The sequence below is a fragment of the Diabrotica virgifera genome, chromosome 2 (assembly GCF_917563875.1).
Source record: "Diabrotica virgifera virgifera chromosome 2, PGI_DIABVI_V3a".
NCBI classification, from domain to species: Eukaryota; Metazoa; Arthropoda; class Insecta; order Coleoptera; family Chrysomelidae; genus Diabrotica; species Diabrotica virgifera.
The window spans coordinates 168,344,987-168,361,701 of NC_065444.1; the positions used below are offsets into that span (position 1 = coordinate 168,344,987).

Here is a 16,715-nt window from a genome sequence, read left to right on the forward strand (position 1 = left end):
GGAAAAAAATTAAATGGATAACAATATTCATTTCAATTACAGAAAAGGCATTGCCCCGCTAGAATGGTTGAAATCACAATTAACAATTAATAGTTCTACAAAAAAGACAGGCGCTTGAAAGTGATAAGACCATTGAACAATAAGCCTGCGAGCTACCTTTTAAACACATTCTTAAAAATAATCCATAACACAATTAAAAAAAGGTTTGTTAAGAAATTCTTTTATAGACTTCAGAAATTCAACAACTTCTCCTGATTATGTTTAAAAAACGTACGGAATGCACTTGTGTTTTTCCCGTGAGTTGCCTTGTTTAGTCTTCTTTGTCGTTCTATTCGTTAAATCCTATCCTCTCAAGTCACAGCGTCAGAAAGCAGCGGGTATATGCAGTGAACGAGAGGCCTATGTCGAGCAGTGAACGTTGGGGCCCTTTCGCGTTTATCATATGTAGAGAAGTCGCTTGTCAAAAACTGGACGTATGTAATCGTATTCTATTTGTTAAATACTCTCACATAATATGTCATACCATGTGCGTTAATCCATTTTATTTCTACAATTTTAAAGTGTTATTACATGCCGTCATTTTCATTTGTCTACACCATCTTATTCTGCCAGTTAAATCCCATCGTTTCAGACGCTGTACGTCACGATTGGACCAATAGAACCGTAGATACAAGACTAAGTCCCTTTTGACATGCTGCTGTAATTGATTTTCATACGTCATTGTATTATATTAGTCAACTCCAGTTATTTTAGGTGCTGTACGCCACGATTGGACCAATAGGAGCGAAGATACGTAAATAAGGCCCTTTTGACATATTGCTGTATTTGATTTTTCTGTATCATTGTATTCTGTTCATTAAACCCTACCATTTGAGCTGCTGTACGTCACGATTGGACCAATAGGACTAGATATACATAACTAGGGCCCTTTTGACTTGTTGCTGTATTTGATTTTTCTGTGTCATTGTATTATATTTGTCAAGTCCTATTATTTGAGATGCCGTACGTCACGATTGGTCTAATAGGACCGAAGATACGCGACTAAGGCCCTTTTGACATGCTGTTGTATTTGATTTTTCTCTCATTGTATTCTGTTTGTCAAATCCTATCATTTGAGGTGCTATACATCACGATTGGACCAACAGGACCGAAGATACATAACTAAGGCCCTTTTGACATATTGCTTGTTTGATTTTTCTGTGTCATTGTCTTCTATGATGCCTAAGGCATATCTCTGATATGCCCTATTTTTAAATAAAACATGATGCCAGAATGATTTCTTTATGAAAATAATATATACATTCTCAAATTGTCTATTTTTCGTTGCGAATAATATTGTATTCAACAGTGATGCCAAATTTCTGATGCCAAAATGATTGATAATGAAAGTGGGATATACGTTTTCGTGTATATAACGGCAGCGACAAAACGGTAAAACACTGAACTAAATGTATATAATATTTTCACTGTACGATCATTTTGGCCTCAAACATTTTATGGAATAAACTTATATAACTTAGTAAGAGGTAAACAAAGAAAGCTGATATATTAAAGTAACATCAAGGAATCAAATCTCTAACTACCGAGCTGATTAGACTTCTGGTAGCAAGTACAGGAATAAAGTTATTAAGGTAGTGTAAAGTGGCATCGATATACAGATGCCACTTTGCAAGACGATGCCAAATCGATGGTAAATGCATAATGTATCGATGCCAAATTGATAGTAGGATGTATATATATATATATATATATATATATATATATATATATATATATATATATATATATATATATATATATATATATATATATCAATTATAGTATATAATTGATTTAAAACAATGGACTTACATTCAATATTCAAAAACACCCAAATAAAAATTTACCGTAATTTAATTCTGCACCCAGATATTTTTTCCGATTTCTTTCGATGAAAATCTTCGATGAAAATCGCAGTTTATACCAGTACAAAGCGGAGTCAGAGAAGGTGACTCATGAAGCCCACTGCTCTTTAATATAATAATGGAGGAAATAATAGAAGCAGTACGTAAAGGTCATGGTTACTGAATGGGGAAAAAAGAAATCCAAGTAATATGTTATGCAGACGACGCCACAATAATTAATCGACGAGACAGAAGACGATCTCCAAAGATTAACACACATCTTCAATACAAAAGCCAAGAAATACAATATGATAATATCAGCAGAAAAAACCAAATGTATGACAACATCTAAATACCCACTACGACGTAAAATCGAAATTGATGGGAAAATAATAAAGCAAGAAGCAAGGTTTAGATATCTGGGAATAGATATAACCAGTTACGGAGATGTTGAAGAGGAAGTACGACAACAAAGCTTAAAAGCAAGTAAAGCGGCGGGATCGCTTAATGACACAATCTGGAAGAACAAACACCTAAGACAAGACACAAAAGCAAGAATCTATAAAGCAGAAATTAGACATATATTGACATACACGGCGGAGACATGACCTGACACATCTAAAACGAGACGACTACTAGAAACAACAGAGATGAAAATACTCCGACGAATATCAGGGAAAAGTCTGTTGGATAGGGAGAGAAACGAAAACATAAGATCATGCAATGTAGAAAACATAAATAGATGGGTTACAAAACGGAAACAGGAGTGGAAAGGACACATTAGTAGAATGGCAGAGGATAGGATAGTACGAATAGCATGACATGTCACCAAATGGACGAAGAAGTATTGGCAGACCAAGAAAAAGATGGTGGGATAACTTAAATCATAATATTGAAAATGACACACGCTTTAAAGCCTACATACAAGAAGGAAGAAGAAGAAGAAGAGGAGAAAATCTTCTTTAAAAAATCCGGGTTTTCCCAAAAAAGTCTTTAATTTTTCACTATAATTTGGTGGTAATCTCTTCCGGTGTCTATTGTTGCTTGGGAATCTCGCATTGGCATTTCTATCATTCTTATAATTTTATTTGCTTTTTCCTTTCTTGTAAGTCTTGGATCATTTTTCTTCTACTTAGTTTGTCAAAGGCCTGTTTAAAGTCTAGGAAAAGTATATGTCTCCGTCGTAATCGTATGTTTTCTCTATCAATTGTTTTAATGTATGGATATTATCTATCGTGGATCTTCCTTTTCTGAAACGGTACTGGTAGTCTGTATAGGTACTGTGTATATTGTTAGTCTGTCTCTAATTATATAAGTCATTACTTTATATTATGTTACATTCAGTAAATTAATTGCTCGGTAGTTTTTAAATATCCTGTGGTCTCCTTGTTTTGGGATTGTCACAATAATTCCTTTCTTCCATTCTGCGGGCATTGTTTCCTTACTCCATATATTCTGTATTAGTAAAGTTCATAAATCTTTCTATATAGAGTAGAGGAGCAAAGTATGCTAAATGTGCAGTCATTCGAGCGTTATGGGGCCTATTGTGTTGTGAAGGGTAGTTCCTAAAACCAAAAAAAGTTAAGTTAAGTTTTCCATTTTAGTGAAGCCTTTCCATTTTTAATTTAATTTTCCATTTCCAACAATCGTTTTTTTTAGATTATAGTGCCATTTATCCATAATTCGAAATAATGGGGATCGTGTTTGGTACCATTCGATAGACTGTTCAAAAATATTGAATAAGTGTATTTTTCAGATTTTCGATCGGATGTTCATTTCGCGAAATATCGCGGGATTCGTATTTAAAATATTAAATTTACCCCCCACCACTCTCCGTGGGAAGTCGTGTTTGATATCATTCGATAGATTTTTGAAAAATATTGAGCATATATTTTTTAGTTTTTCGATCTATCATTAGTTTCGCGAAATATTCGCTTTTTTCTTGTGAAACTTTGGGACTCACCTATTTTCTTAGCCCCGCTTTAATCGTGAGATTTTGAAATGTACACTGTTTTACATGTACCTAACTTACCTTATCTTAATCTGACGATTTCGAGTTTTTCTAAGGATAGATTTTTTAGGCTGCCCCTTAACGAACTCCCCTGCATTAAGAGCCAATATATGGTAGAGGTACATTTTCAGGGTACAAGGTTTCTCCCCATGCTCCCCATGTAATAATCTGACGCGGTCGAGTAACTGCAAAAATCCCGCTTGGGTTCCCCTGCCATTATAAGTTCTGCACATATTTCGTCCTCTCCCTCTGTTTTCCCGTTTTTCAGTTTGCATATTTTATCTTTTACTTCTGTATACGTCAATTCTTCTTCTTTACCTTGTTCCGGGTTCATTATTGTTTCTCTTTCTTCTTCTATAACCTTTTCTTTATACATTTCCTCGAAATACTTCTGCCATGTTTGTGCTTCTATGGCTACATTAGCTGTCCGAAAAATACCAAAAATACCAAAATCTCAATCAAAAAAAGGTTGAACAAAATAGAATTTCAAAGTTCAAAATCGGTATACTTTAAAAAATGTATTTTCTCGGCTCCCCATAGAGCAACTAATGTTCTTCATTACTAAATGCCAAAGATGCCTCAGTTTTGTTATAACATATTTATTTATTATAAAAAAATGTTTAATTTGTTGAAAAACAAAGATTGTTTAAATAAATATACATCTTTCGAATAAAAATATTTATATTTTGAACGTTAAAAGATACATGTGTGGTAAGTTTTTCTAAAAAAAAAATTACAACAGAAAAAAATATGTACTTTTATTTTGATGTAAATAAATTAATTTATTATAACAAAATAAAGCACCCTTGGCATTTAATAATACGTCAGTTAGGTGGCCCTACTCGAGTTATAGGTCTGGATCCCGCGTATGAAAAAAAAGTTGATTAATAGCAAGCTGAAAATTTGTTAATAGCTTAAGGGTGTCTAGTCGGATCAACTTTGATATATGGGAACACTGGAACAGAGGCAGTTTTAATTGTGGAACTGGTTAAAAATTTGGAACGGTCAGACCACGAAAACGGCACATTTGTTTTGTCCGGCAGAATAGACTTAAACTCTCCGAACAGAGATTAAACTCTCATGCAAAAATCAGACCTCTATTTATCACCTGTCATAATTCCTGTCATTTGACATATTCTACATGTTCCACTCATTAAAACGCCCATTTGGTGATAAATAGCAGTCTGATTTTTGCATGAGAGTTTAATCTCTATTCGGAGAGTTGAAGTCTGTTCTGTCGGACAAAATACATGTGCTGTTTTCGTGGTCTGACCATTCCAAATTTTAACCTGTTCCACAATTAATACTTCCCCTGTTCCAGTGTTCCCATATATCAAAGTTTGTCCGAATAGACACCCTTAAGCTATTAACAAATTTTCAGCTTGCTATTAATCAACTTTTTTTCATACGCGGAATCCAGATCTATTACTGCTGATAAAAAACATGAAGAAAATTGCTCTATTGAAAGCCGAGAAAATACTTTATTTTTAACCTATACCGATTGTGAAGTTTGAAATTCCATTTTTGCAATCCAAAAAAAATGTTTGTAAAAATTTAAATTTTTTGTGATTTTGGTATTTTTGGTATTTTCCACACATAATACCGATCGTTTTTATTATTATATTATATTATGAGTCTCTTGAATATCTGAAAATTAGTATGGAGAAATATGACAGAAATAAAAGGATTCGAAGAATCCTTAGAAGAATGTTTAGAACTTCGTCACAAATACTTGCCAACTTTGACCGGTTGTAGCTCAGGAACCACATCTCGCAATTCAACTTTTTTAAAGCGTCCTGTCGCGTCCTTTCCAATACCATTCGCTTAATTTAATTTAGTCTAATAGTTGCCGAGGTATTCTATTTGTTTATAAGCCAAAGAATTATTTGTAGTAAATAGTTTGTAGTGCAAAAAATAATAAAACTATAAAACATTCATGAGGCCACTCAAATAGTCCAATTTTAATTCTGTAAAGTACGTTAGAGAGATATAGTGCCTTTTGATACTGAAATCGTAGTTTTTCTTGTGGATTATGATTATTTGAATAATTGAAAAAAAGATTTCAGAGCGCTAATTTTTTATAAACAAAATAGCATATTTTCTATGGACTTTGCATACCTACCTTACTGTATCTAGGGATTCGATTCCAGCAATAAGAAACTTTGCCTTGTTTTTTCTAATTTGATCCGAGTATGACAGAATCCACTTTACGCGAATTTGTAGTTGGAATTGGCACCAGAAATTGAATACCTTTAGCGGCTATTTCCGGATGATATTTTAAAATTCTCCACCAAAAATTGATAGTTTGATTTAACCTATTATTTTACTGCCAACCCGTAAATATATCATCGAGAGTATTTGTTTATATTCCTTTCAAGTCGACAAGGCTATCAAAATTGAGAGAAAATATATTTCTATTACAGCTGTTTATACTATCTCGCTTGGGAAAATAATAAAGAAAATTGAAATATGAAATATTGAAATATTGAAATGTATTCCTTGGAATTCTAAAGGAATAAATGATGAAAACGAACTACTTTTACTATATTCTCGACGGTAAATATGGTATTACGTATCTTTTTTTTTTTCTTAAAAGTTATTGTTAAGAACTTTTGTCAAATTTGATCATGACAGTTCATAATAGACGGAGAGGCAGCGCTGAAAAATCTCTTTGAATTTACTAAAGCTAAATGTCTCACAGTTGATTACTGTGAGTGTGTAGAGAAACATACTGCGGTCGGTCAAGCGAAACGTAGAACAGGGGTTACTGAGAGGGTATCAAAGTTGCTTTCCTACGAAGATAATTAAATCCACTTACTAAGGCTGAAAATCAGTACACACATTCTAAATTGAATATAAATGAAAGTTATTATAGTCGGTCAGCTGTATGACGGGACAGAGCCGGTCGGTCGGCCCCAATGAATGTACAGGTTTATTCACTATATTTTGACCCCCTTGTAAACTGTTTATTTACAGAATAAAAAAAATGTAAAATACAAAAGTTATTCGATTTGTTAATTATGATTTTTTGACATTATATATCGTACTAGTGATGTCATCCATCTGGGCGTGATGACGTAATCAACTATTTTTTAAATAAGAATAGGGGTCGTGTGCTAGCTCATTTAAAAGGGTATTCAATTCTCTATACAGTACTATAAACATTAAGACCATTATTTATACAGGGTGTCCAAGAAAAAATTTGAATTATTAATTAAACCATTATTTTAATTAAAAAAAATTTTTTTGACACTCTGTATAATTCTTTATGTTAATGTTTCTCTTAATGAATAGTAAATTGAATAACCTTTCAAATGAGATAGCACTCGACCCCTATTCCCATTTAAAAAAATAGTCGATTACGTCATCACGCCCAAATGGATGACGTCACTCGTACGATATATATGGCAAAAAATAATAATTTAAAAATAGAATAATTTTGTGTTTTACATTTTTTTCTAATTCTGTAAATAAAGCAATTTTGTAAATACAAGGGGGCCAAAATATAGCGAATAACCCTGTACAACCATTGGGGCCGACCGACCGGCTCTGTCCCGTCATACAGCAGCTGGCCTACTACTACTAATAACTTTTATTTATATGTAATTTAGAATGTGTGTACTGATTTTCAGCCTTAGTAAATGGATTTAATTACCTTCGTAGAAAAGCAACTTTGATACCCTCTCAGTAACCCCTGTTCTACGTTTCCCTTGACCGACAGCAGTATGTTTCTCTACACAATTACAGTAATCAACTGTGAAAAATCTAGCTTTAATCTATGCTTAGAAAAAAGCATACCTAAACTCGTGTGGGGCGCGTTACGTATAATACCGGTACTCACGATGGATCACGTCGCGGTCGTGTCCCTTCACTACACGGTTATTAGACATTGTTGTATCTCAGGAACGACTCATCCCAATTAAACGTTTTTTCTTTTAAAAGAAGCGTCCTGCAGCTCTTTTTCCAATACCGTATTCATGATATAATTTAATTTATTATTTCCCGAGATATTCTTTATAAGCCAAAAAATTGTTTATAATTTTAAAATATTCCTGAGGCCGCTTAAATAGACCAATTTTAATTTCGTGAAGTACATTAGATATGTACAGTGTTTTTTTATACAAAAATCATAACTATTATGTATCATAATTATTGTGGTTATTATAGCGACCGTAAATTTTTAATTAACAATTCAATTGTTGCTAAACTGTTCATAGTGTTCATTCAATTTCGATCGGCTTCTGGAATTGTAATCTATACGAAAGGATCTTTTATATTATTAAGTTATTTAATTATTGATGAACAATTACTTCTCTAAAATTTTAGTAGAAAAATAAAAATTTTGTTGGAAAAACCCGCATTTTTCGGGGAAAATTTTAGTCGAGGTAAATCGGGAAAAACACATTCCTATGTAAAATTTAATTACGGTGAATTTTTATTTGAGTGTTTTTGGTGTAAAGTTAAAATCTTTGGAGTTATAAAGCAAAAATTGAAAAAAAAAACACGATTTTCGGGCACCAGTTTGTTTATAAAAAAAGTAGCTAACTATCTGCGGACTTTGCATACCTATATTATTAAATATACAACTTTAAAATGAGGTATCAATCCACCCTTCTTTCTGTTAAAGATTTTGGGGGTTGTGTTCGTCCCCGCTAGAGTGTTGATGTAATTTAGTTGAAAAGTGGTCTATGAAATGTCCCCTTCACAAATAAATTTGACGTTATTTTGCTTATTTTTATATTTTCTATAGGGGCCAAATTATAGAGGGTGGCACCTTTTCAAATTAATACACTGTATTTACATATACATATACCCGCCATATTAAATCTGCCATTTTGCTTTTTGCAATTTCGACTTTAGATTCGTATTCATCGACCTCAAAAACTCAGAGGTATCAACTTTCAAGCAAATCAAAAAACGATTTCATATGTTGGGCATATTTTCGAGTTTTGGACCACTGTATACCACAATCTAGGTATACCTATATTTTTGTTTTTATGGCTATAACACAAAACTAAAAAGACAACCCTCATAATAATATTATACTCTTACTTACAACGGAAGATTCAACCAAATGTGGATTTCTTTAGTTTTCAATTTTTGCAGTGATCTACCACTGCTAAACAAAATATACCAATTTTAAATATCTCAATATTTCAATATAAAATATATTTTTAAGTGTTTTGTTTGTACTATACAGTATGGTGCAATTGAAATGAATAAATTCGTTATTTCGTAAACCGGCGACTTTAAGGAAAAATCCCGAAACAGGTCGATTTTTATTTTTAAATTATGTTTTGGCATATATGGCATACTAGTGACGTCATGCATCTGGTCGTAATGAAGTAATCGATGATTTTTTTAATGAAACTAGGGGTCGTGTGCTAGCTCATTTGAAAGTTTATTTAATTCCCTATTCAGGAATATAAGCATTTACATAATTATTTATACAGGTTGTCAAAGAAATGTTTTTAAATTAAATTATTTGACAAAAAGAAGAAGAATGTATGTAATTTATTTAGTACTAAATACATTTTACTGCTGTCACCAATCAGAAAAAAATGATTATTGCACAAATAAACATTGCTTTTCGCTTAAATTAAATGTTCAAACTTCCAAGAAGCAAGTGGCTGGAGGGAGCTCATTGCTCATTCAGGGATTGAATTTAATCGAAAAGCAATGTTTATTTGTGAACTAAACATTCTTTTCTGTTTTCGGGTAACAATAAAGTATATTTGGAATTAAATTAATTACATACACTCTTCTTTTTTGTAGTCAAATAATTTAATTTAAAAAATTTTTTGGACACCCTGTATCAATAATTATGTAAATATTAATATTACTGAATAGAGAATTAAATAGCCCTTCAAATAAGCTAGCACACAACCCCTATTCCCATTTAAAAAAAATCATCGATTACGTCATCACGCTCAGACGTATGACGTCACTAGTATGACATAGATGCCAAAATATAATTTTAAAATAAAAATCAGATCTGTTTTGGGATTTTTTCTTAAAGTCACCGGTTTACGAAATAACCAATTTATTCCTTTCATTTGCACCATACTGTATAGTAATAATACATGACTTGAGAAAGGCTCTCTGCCGAAACAGCTATAGTGATATAAATTTGTAATAAATTTTGTGAAAGTATTGAAAACAAAAGTTTCTTAGTTAAAATAATGTATTGTCAGAAATATAATAATTGAATCAGATAGTTTTGAAAAACGGACCCAGAGTTTTAGTAGTGACCCAGAATATACAGGGTGTCCAGAAGCTCTGCCGACAAACGAATACAGGAGATTCCTCGAATAATTTTAGACAATTTAACTCAATAGGGCTTTTCATCGATTTTCATTTGTTTCGAGCTTCTGTCATATATGTTGTATAGTCTGTGTAGAATAATAATATACACGGATTATACGACATTTGACGGAAGCTCGAAACAAATGACTGTGAATGAAAAGCCCTATTCACTTGATACGAAAAGGCTTCCTAAAGGATCTAGAGCTCTTTGAACATGGCGTCTTGTAATTACTTTTTCTTAAATACCTGCAGAACGCTTCTAGTTAGAAAAACGAAAGTTGGTACGCGTACTTATCTTCCAGAGATAACTCGACTCCATCAATTGGGAATTTCTAGTTCTGGTCATAGGCGTCCGTTTTGACAAAAAATTAAAGACAAATAGTTATGCGATAAAATAACAGTTGGCCTACCTAATACGGAAGCCTATGACCAGTGCTAGAAATTTTCAATGGATGGAATCGATTTATATCTAGATTATAAATATGAGTACCAATTTTCGTTTTTCTAAATGGAAGCGCTTTGGAGGTATTTAAGAATAATTAATGACAAGACGCCATCTTAAAATGTTATTCTGAAGCTCTGGCTTCCTTAAGAGGCATTCCCGGACTAGGTGAATTGGGTTAATTTGTCTTAAAATTTTCTGACGGATCTCCTGTCTTCGTTAAAGGGTAGAATTTCTGGACACCCTGTATAAATAAAGTTTTAATATTGACTAGGTACCTCTGATCTTTTTAATGATTTTTGACTGAAGCACCCACTAAAATTTATTATTTTTATTTCAGGTGGTATGAGTACAACGGTTCATCCAGTAGAAGATGGTTTCGCAGCGTACTCAACAGCACTTAGTGTAACAATAGCCATAGGATGTTCTCTTCTTATTCTCAACGTCCTAATTTTTGCTGGAGTTTACTATCAACGAGATAAGACAAGAATGAACGAAAACGGAGGACATCTATCAAAGAAACGAAACGAAAACGGCCAAATGCCTAACAATATCTGCGGCGACTTAGAAAGCAGTATTATTGGTGTTAAAAGCGACCCAGCAACAATCCTTGGCCATCACCATTCACACCATCAGCTTCCCCCGCCGGAGTTTGCGGATTTACCTCAAAACAACGCTACTCTTCCTAGACCACCTCCTCCTCCAAAGTTGTCAAAAGCCAACGTGAATACATTATCAGCTCATGGGCACCATCAAATGCCCGAAAATCAGCCACTGCTGTCGACGCACAGCATACAGCTTATTAACACCGGTACTCTTACGAAAAAGAATACCCAAATGAACTCTAAACATAACATTAAAATGGAGGAATTGAGGGTGTGACGGCGCTACGTGCACTAAAATTATGTGCAATAACTTTTGCTCAAACATTGGTTATTTTTTGAACAAAAAGTGGTCTTCTAAAATTTGCACGGTATACAAAAGTATTGTGTTATATCCTAAGATATAGTAGTAGAACAATAAAATAACTTAAAAGATCTCATTAACAAGTTAAGTTAAAAGTACTACAAAATCAGAGTCAATAGCTTCATGTAGTAAGAACAAATCTGATAAACACACACTATTTTATTAAAAAATCCTGAATGGTCTGTAACACAACCAGATTATTGCTTTTAACGTTTAAGCAAAAAATTATATTTCTTTAAAAAATCTGTACGAGCACTTTTTTCATTTTTTTTTATCATTTATAAAAAAATTTCACACTTTTGATCTTTATATAATACATTTTATATTTACAACTCAACTACCAAAAATAACGTAAATATTAAAACAAATTATTCCTTGTTTTGTTTTTGTTTTTGTTTGCAAGCAATTATTTTTTAAATTAGAACTCTGGTATATCTCTGGAGTTGGCTGTATACCATATAGTTAATAAACATTTAAAATGAAGTATAAACTCGTTTTTGTAATTGGTATAATTTTAATTGGCAATTAAAATTCTGAAAGATCATATGAAATGGATTACATAGGTGTTCAGACGATTTCGGACGTATCAGTCCATCCTCAGTGAACCTAGAAAGTAGGAAAGTAATCCCACTTAATGAAAATTAAAAATGTGGGCAAAATTCTGACCGTTAATAAAAATGTGGTTATGATTGCTTGCCCATTTTGTTCGCAACCAAAGTGGTTGGATTTAATATGAAAACATTATAAAATTGTAAAAATGGTACGACTTAAAACCGATGAGTATATAATAAATAACTGTCCCGGAACATGAGATTTCTCTACTCAAACATTGCTAACACGTACGCTTTGCTCTACTTTCATCTGCCAACTGATTCAGATATGCGGAAATAATTAAATTTTCGGAGACAATGACATTCAGAAAGTGTAAAGCAATTTTAAGTGTGTTAACCAATAGTCCAGGATCCGAAGCTTTTCCCTCGCAATTTTTACAGAATGGATCGATTTGCTTGAACATTTGAGAATAAGTAGTGGATAGTCTTTATGATGCCGAAAGGCGCTTTTACCATGGGGGTGGTTGCCACCCCATCTCGTAGGTGGAAATTTTTTATTATATTTTGACCGCGAAAGTTCATAAAAACATCCGTTCTAAGCAAAAAAAAAACGTTATATACATTTTTTGATAAAATTAATAGTTTTCGATTTATTCGCTATCGAATGTGATATTTTTATATCGAAAAATTCAATGTTTTTCGATATACTCCTTTACGATTCACTCAATGTTTGCCGTAGATAAAATTTTTATAAATCAAATTCTTGGGAATTAGATAACGTACAATTTCATATTTAAACATTTTTTCGTATATCTAATGCTAATCTCTCTATTCTGAAGAAAATGGCATTTTTTATCAAATTAAAAAAATTCGTTATTCGCTTTTAACTCCAGTTTTTTTTTAAACTAATCATTCTAAGTCAGTCTTACTTCTAGGATCTATTATTATATATAAATAAAGAAGAATGAATAAGACCAATTACTAAAAACATCGCTAACGTACATTCTTATGCTTCCAATTGGATTTCTCCTTTGTTTTTTTTTTTCAAAAAAATAAATTGATTTTTTAACCGTAACTATTTTATTTTTTATCTTAGAAAGTTTGGTAAAAAAGAATTTTGTAGGTTTTTACAGGATCTATAAGGCTATTAGTATTAAATCCTTTGAAGTTTCTCAGTCGCAAAAAGAGGTGACTTTGAAAGGGTTGGTAAAAGTGGTCCGTAGAAAAAATTTTTGCAAACCAGTCTTCGAAATTAAATATGCTACAATTTCAACATTTTTTTGTATCTCTTATATTAATCTTTCTATTCTGAAGAAAAGGGCATTTTTTACCAAACTACAAAAATGCGTTATTCGCGTTTAACTCCATTTTTTTTTTTAACTAACCATTCTAAGACAGTCAAACTTCTAGGACCTATTAACAATACATAAATAATGAAGTCCAAATAAGGTCAATGACTAATTTAAATTAGGGTGTTGATTAGAGTATTGTTTACGATCACTTTTTCGCTGAAAAAAATAGGGACTGACATTCTTTTCATTATAAGTCACTTAATTTTTGAGCTAGAGACATTATTTTATTTCTGGAGATAGATATTTTTAAATACTTTAAATTAGTTTGAACAAGTTATCCTCGAAAAATGCATAGTTTTCCCGTCTTTTGACTTTCAAACTACAATATTTAGCATTTGACGAAGACCAGCTAACATATAATAAAGTAAAGCTTGATTACTATTGGTCTTAAAGAAAATTAAAAAACGGATTTGTTTATTTTTCAAAAGTTACATTTTTGTTAAGCAAAGTTGTTTTGACAAAACGCAAAATTTTTGAGTTATTAGCAGAAAACCGATTAAAAAAATCGAAAACAATTAATTTTAAAATTTTATCAAAAAAATGTATAGAACGTTTTTTGCTTAGAATGGACGTTTTTAGCAACTTTTGCAGGCGCCTTTCGGCATTATACAGATTTTGATCCTTGGACTATCCACCACTTATTCTCAAATTTTCAATGAAATCGATGCATTCTGTAAAAATTGCGAGGTTTTGTCCTGTTTTAAGCTTTATTACTTGGACTATTAGGTTCGGATCCAATATTGATATGCAAACATATTAAGTTAAAGTCTATTCAAATTAAAGAAAGAAAATTATTTAGTTTTAATTCTTTTTTATTAACTATAAATTGACTGTGAAATTAAATTCATCAAATTTATTAAGAAAAAGAGAAATATCTTTATGAAACATGTACATTTCTCATTTTCCTAATACAGTCAAACCCGCTTATTAGAATATCTCTTAAAGGAATATCCCGGTTTGAGGAATAGAACTTTGAGGTCCCGAAACGTTTCTCCTAGCGACCAATGATCGGTTATTAGAATATCCCGGTTATAGGAATACTTTGGATTGGCACGAAGGCTATTCCAATAAGCGGGTTGTGTAATCAATTTAATTTTATAGTCAATCCAGAGTTAATAATAAATTTAAAATATTTTGAAAACTGAAATTCAAATAATATAGTTTCCTTTTTTTTTAATGTGAATGGATTTAAACTTAATATCATTGCATATCACTATTGGATCCGAACCTAGGTTAACACACTTAAAATTGCCTATTTTATCCTGAGTGTCATTGTCACCCACAATTTAAGTATTTCCGAATATCTGAATCAGTTGACAGATGAAAGTAGACCAAAGCGTACGTGTTAATAAATAGTGTTTGAGTAGAGAAATCTCATGTTCCGGACAGTTATCATCGGCTAGGCTCATCGGCTTTAAGTCGTATGGTTTTTACAATTTTATAATGTAAATTTCTTATTAAATCCTACCGCTTGGTTTGGATCTGGGACTATTTAGTAATAGGGGAGTGCATATAGATTTTCACTTCGGAAAAAATCAAACAAGATAGAACTTTTTGTAATTTCATTAAGAAATGTTTAAAAAACAACATATTAAAAAGTTCTACTCGAGAAGTGGGTGCTTCATTTTTTATTAAACAAATGAACTACGAAATTAGATGTTTTTTTAAATAACTCCGAAAATATAAATTTTAGAAAAAAACTGACTTGACCATTGAAAAATTCAGAAAATTTTACAAAAAAAATCCTTATATAAAGAATTTTCTAAAATTAAATCTGTATCTTCTATAATTTTTTATTTATAACGCTAAAGTCACCCTTCTCACAAACATTGGCGCACTGTAAACTAACGTACGACGAAGTGCACGGTTGAGTTATTTTAATGTAATTCTTCAACTGATTAATCAAATAAAATTTTACAAATTGAGCATGTAAGAGGAATAATTTAGCTATCTTATGGTTGTAATAAAAAGAAATAAAATGTATGGGCATAAGTACGGTGTGGGCGGAAAGTGAGCCTTACATGAATTTTGTTTAAAAATGATTTAAAAATGTGTAACTAATACAATTTTTCTTAAAAAACTCTCAATTTTGCACAACTTACCTTTCAAGTATCTTACTAAATGATGTTTTATTCAAAAAAATCTCAAAAATTTAATTCAAATGATATGACGTCTCAAAAATTGTAATTTTTGAAATCTTCGTTGTTTTATAGAATTACCACCACTTTAAGACGGTATTACTCAAGTTTGTACTCTATTACAGTTTTATAAGTGCTTTTTTAAAGCTTAAGATATAATCTTTAAAATGCACTAAATTATTTTACCTTAGAAATAAAATAAACTATTTCTTTTTAAGAAAATTAAGAAAGATAACAAAAATGTAATACAAAAACCGAAAATTACCAGCTAAAAAAATGTTTATACAAAGTGATCAAAACTTTTTTTGTAAAACTTACCTAAAATACATTTAATAATAAGCTTCAGCAATAATAAATATTCAGCAAAAAAAATTTTGTTTAGCTCTTATACAGTATGTCTGCGTAACTTGGGACCTATTGATAACTTTTTTATTATCAGTTTTACGAAAAAAAAAGGTATTCTTTATAAAATACTCTGCATCGTATATGTATAATCTAAGATTCAATCATCAAATAACAAATTTAATTAATTTTATATGAGGTATGTCAAAAAATATGAATTTCACTCAAGAGTAAAGTACCTTTACATTTCACAATGTCGAAAATTGTTATTAAGAAAAGTTGTTTGGAATTAAAAGATTTGTTTTAGTGTTCAATTACATCCGTCTTATTAAAATATTGTGAATAATAAAGGCACTTAAAAATAAGAAAAAAATTTTTTTACATACCTCGTATAAAATTGAAAAAGTGATATCTGATGATTTTATCTTAGATGTTAGACCAGGGAGAGCATTTTATGAAGAATGACTTTTTTTCCTAAAAGTGATAATAAAATAGTTATCATAATTGTAATAAAATGATGATGAGTAACCGTAATTTGAGAAAAAATTGAAACTTTTTTTCGGTTAGAAAGATGTAATTGTATATTTAGACATAGTTTCTAATTTCAAACTACTTTTCATAAAAGCATTTTTTGATATTCTGGAATATAAAGGTACTTTACTCTTTAACGAAATTCATATTTTTGACATAACTCGTATAAAATTAATAAAATTTGATATCTGAT

General features: G+C 31.3%; 1 protein-coding gene across 1 annotated transcript in view; it reads left to right on the forward strand.

Annotated features, from left to right (window-relative positions):
- The window catches only part of LOC114329736 (neuroligin-3-like), a 36,306-nt gene extending 24,462 nt beyond the window's left edge, over positions 1 to 11,844 (forward strand). Inside the window, exon 3 of the mRNA XM_050644924.1 lies at positions 10,983 to 11,844. Coding sequence (XP_050500881.1) covers positions 10,983 to 11,524 — 542 coding nt within the window. The 3' untranslated portion in view covers positions 11,525 to 11,844. The remainder of the gene's footprint in view (positions 1 to 10,982) is intronic.
- The last annotated feature ends 4,871 nt before the right edge of the window (positions 11,845 to 16,715 follow it).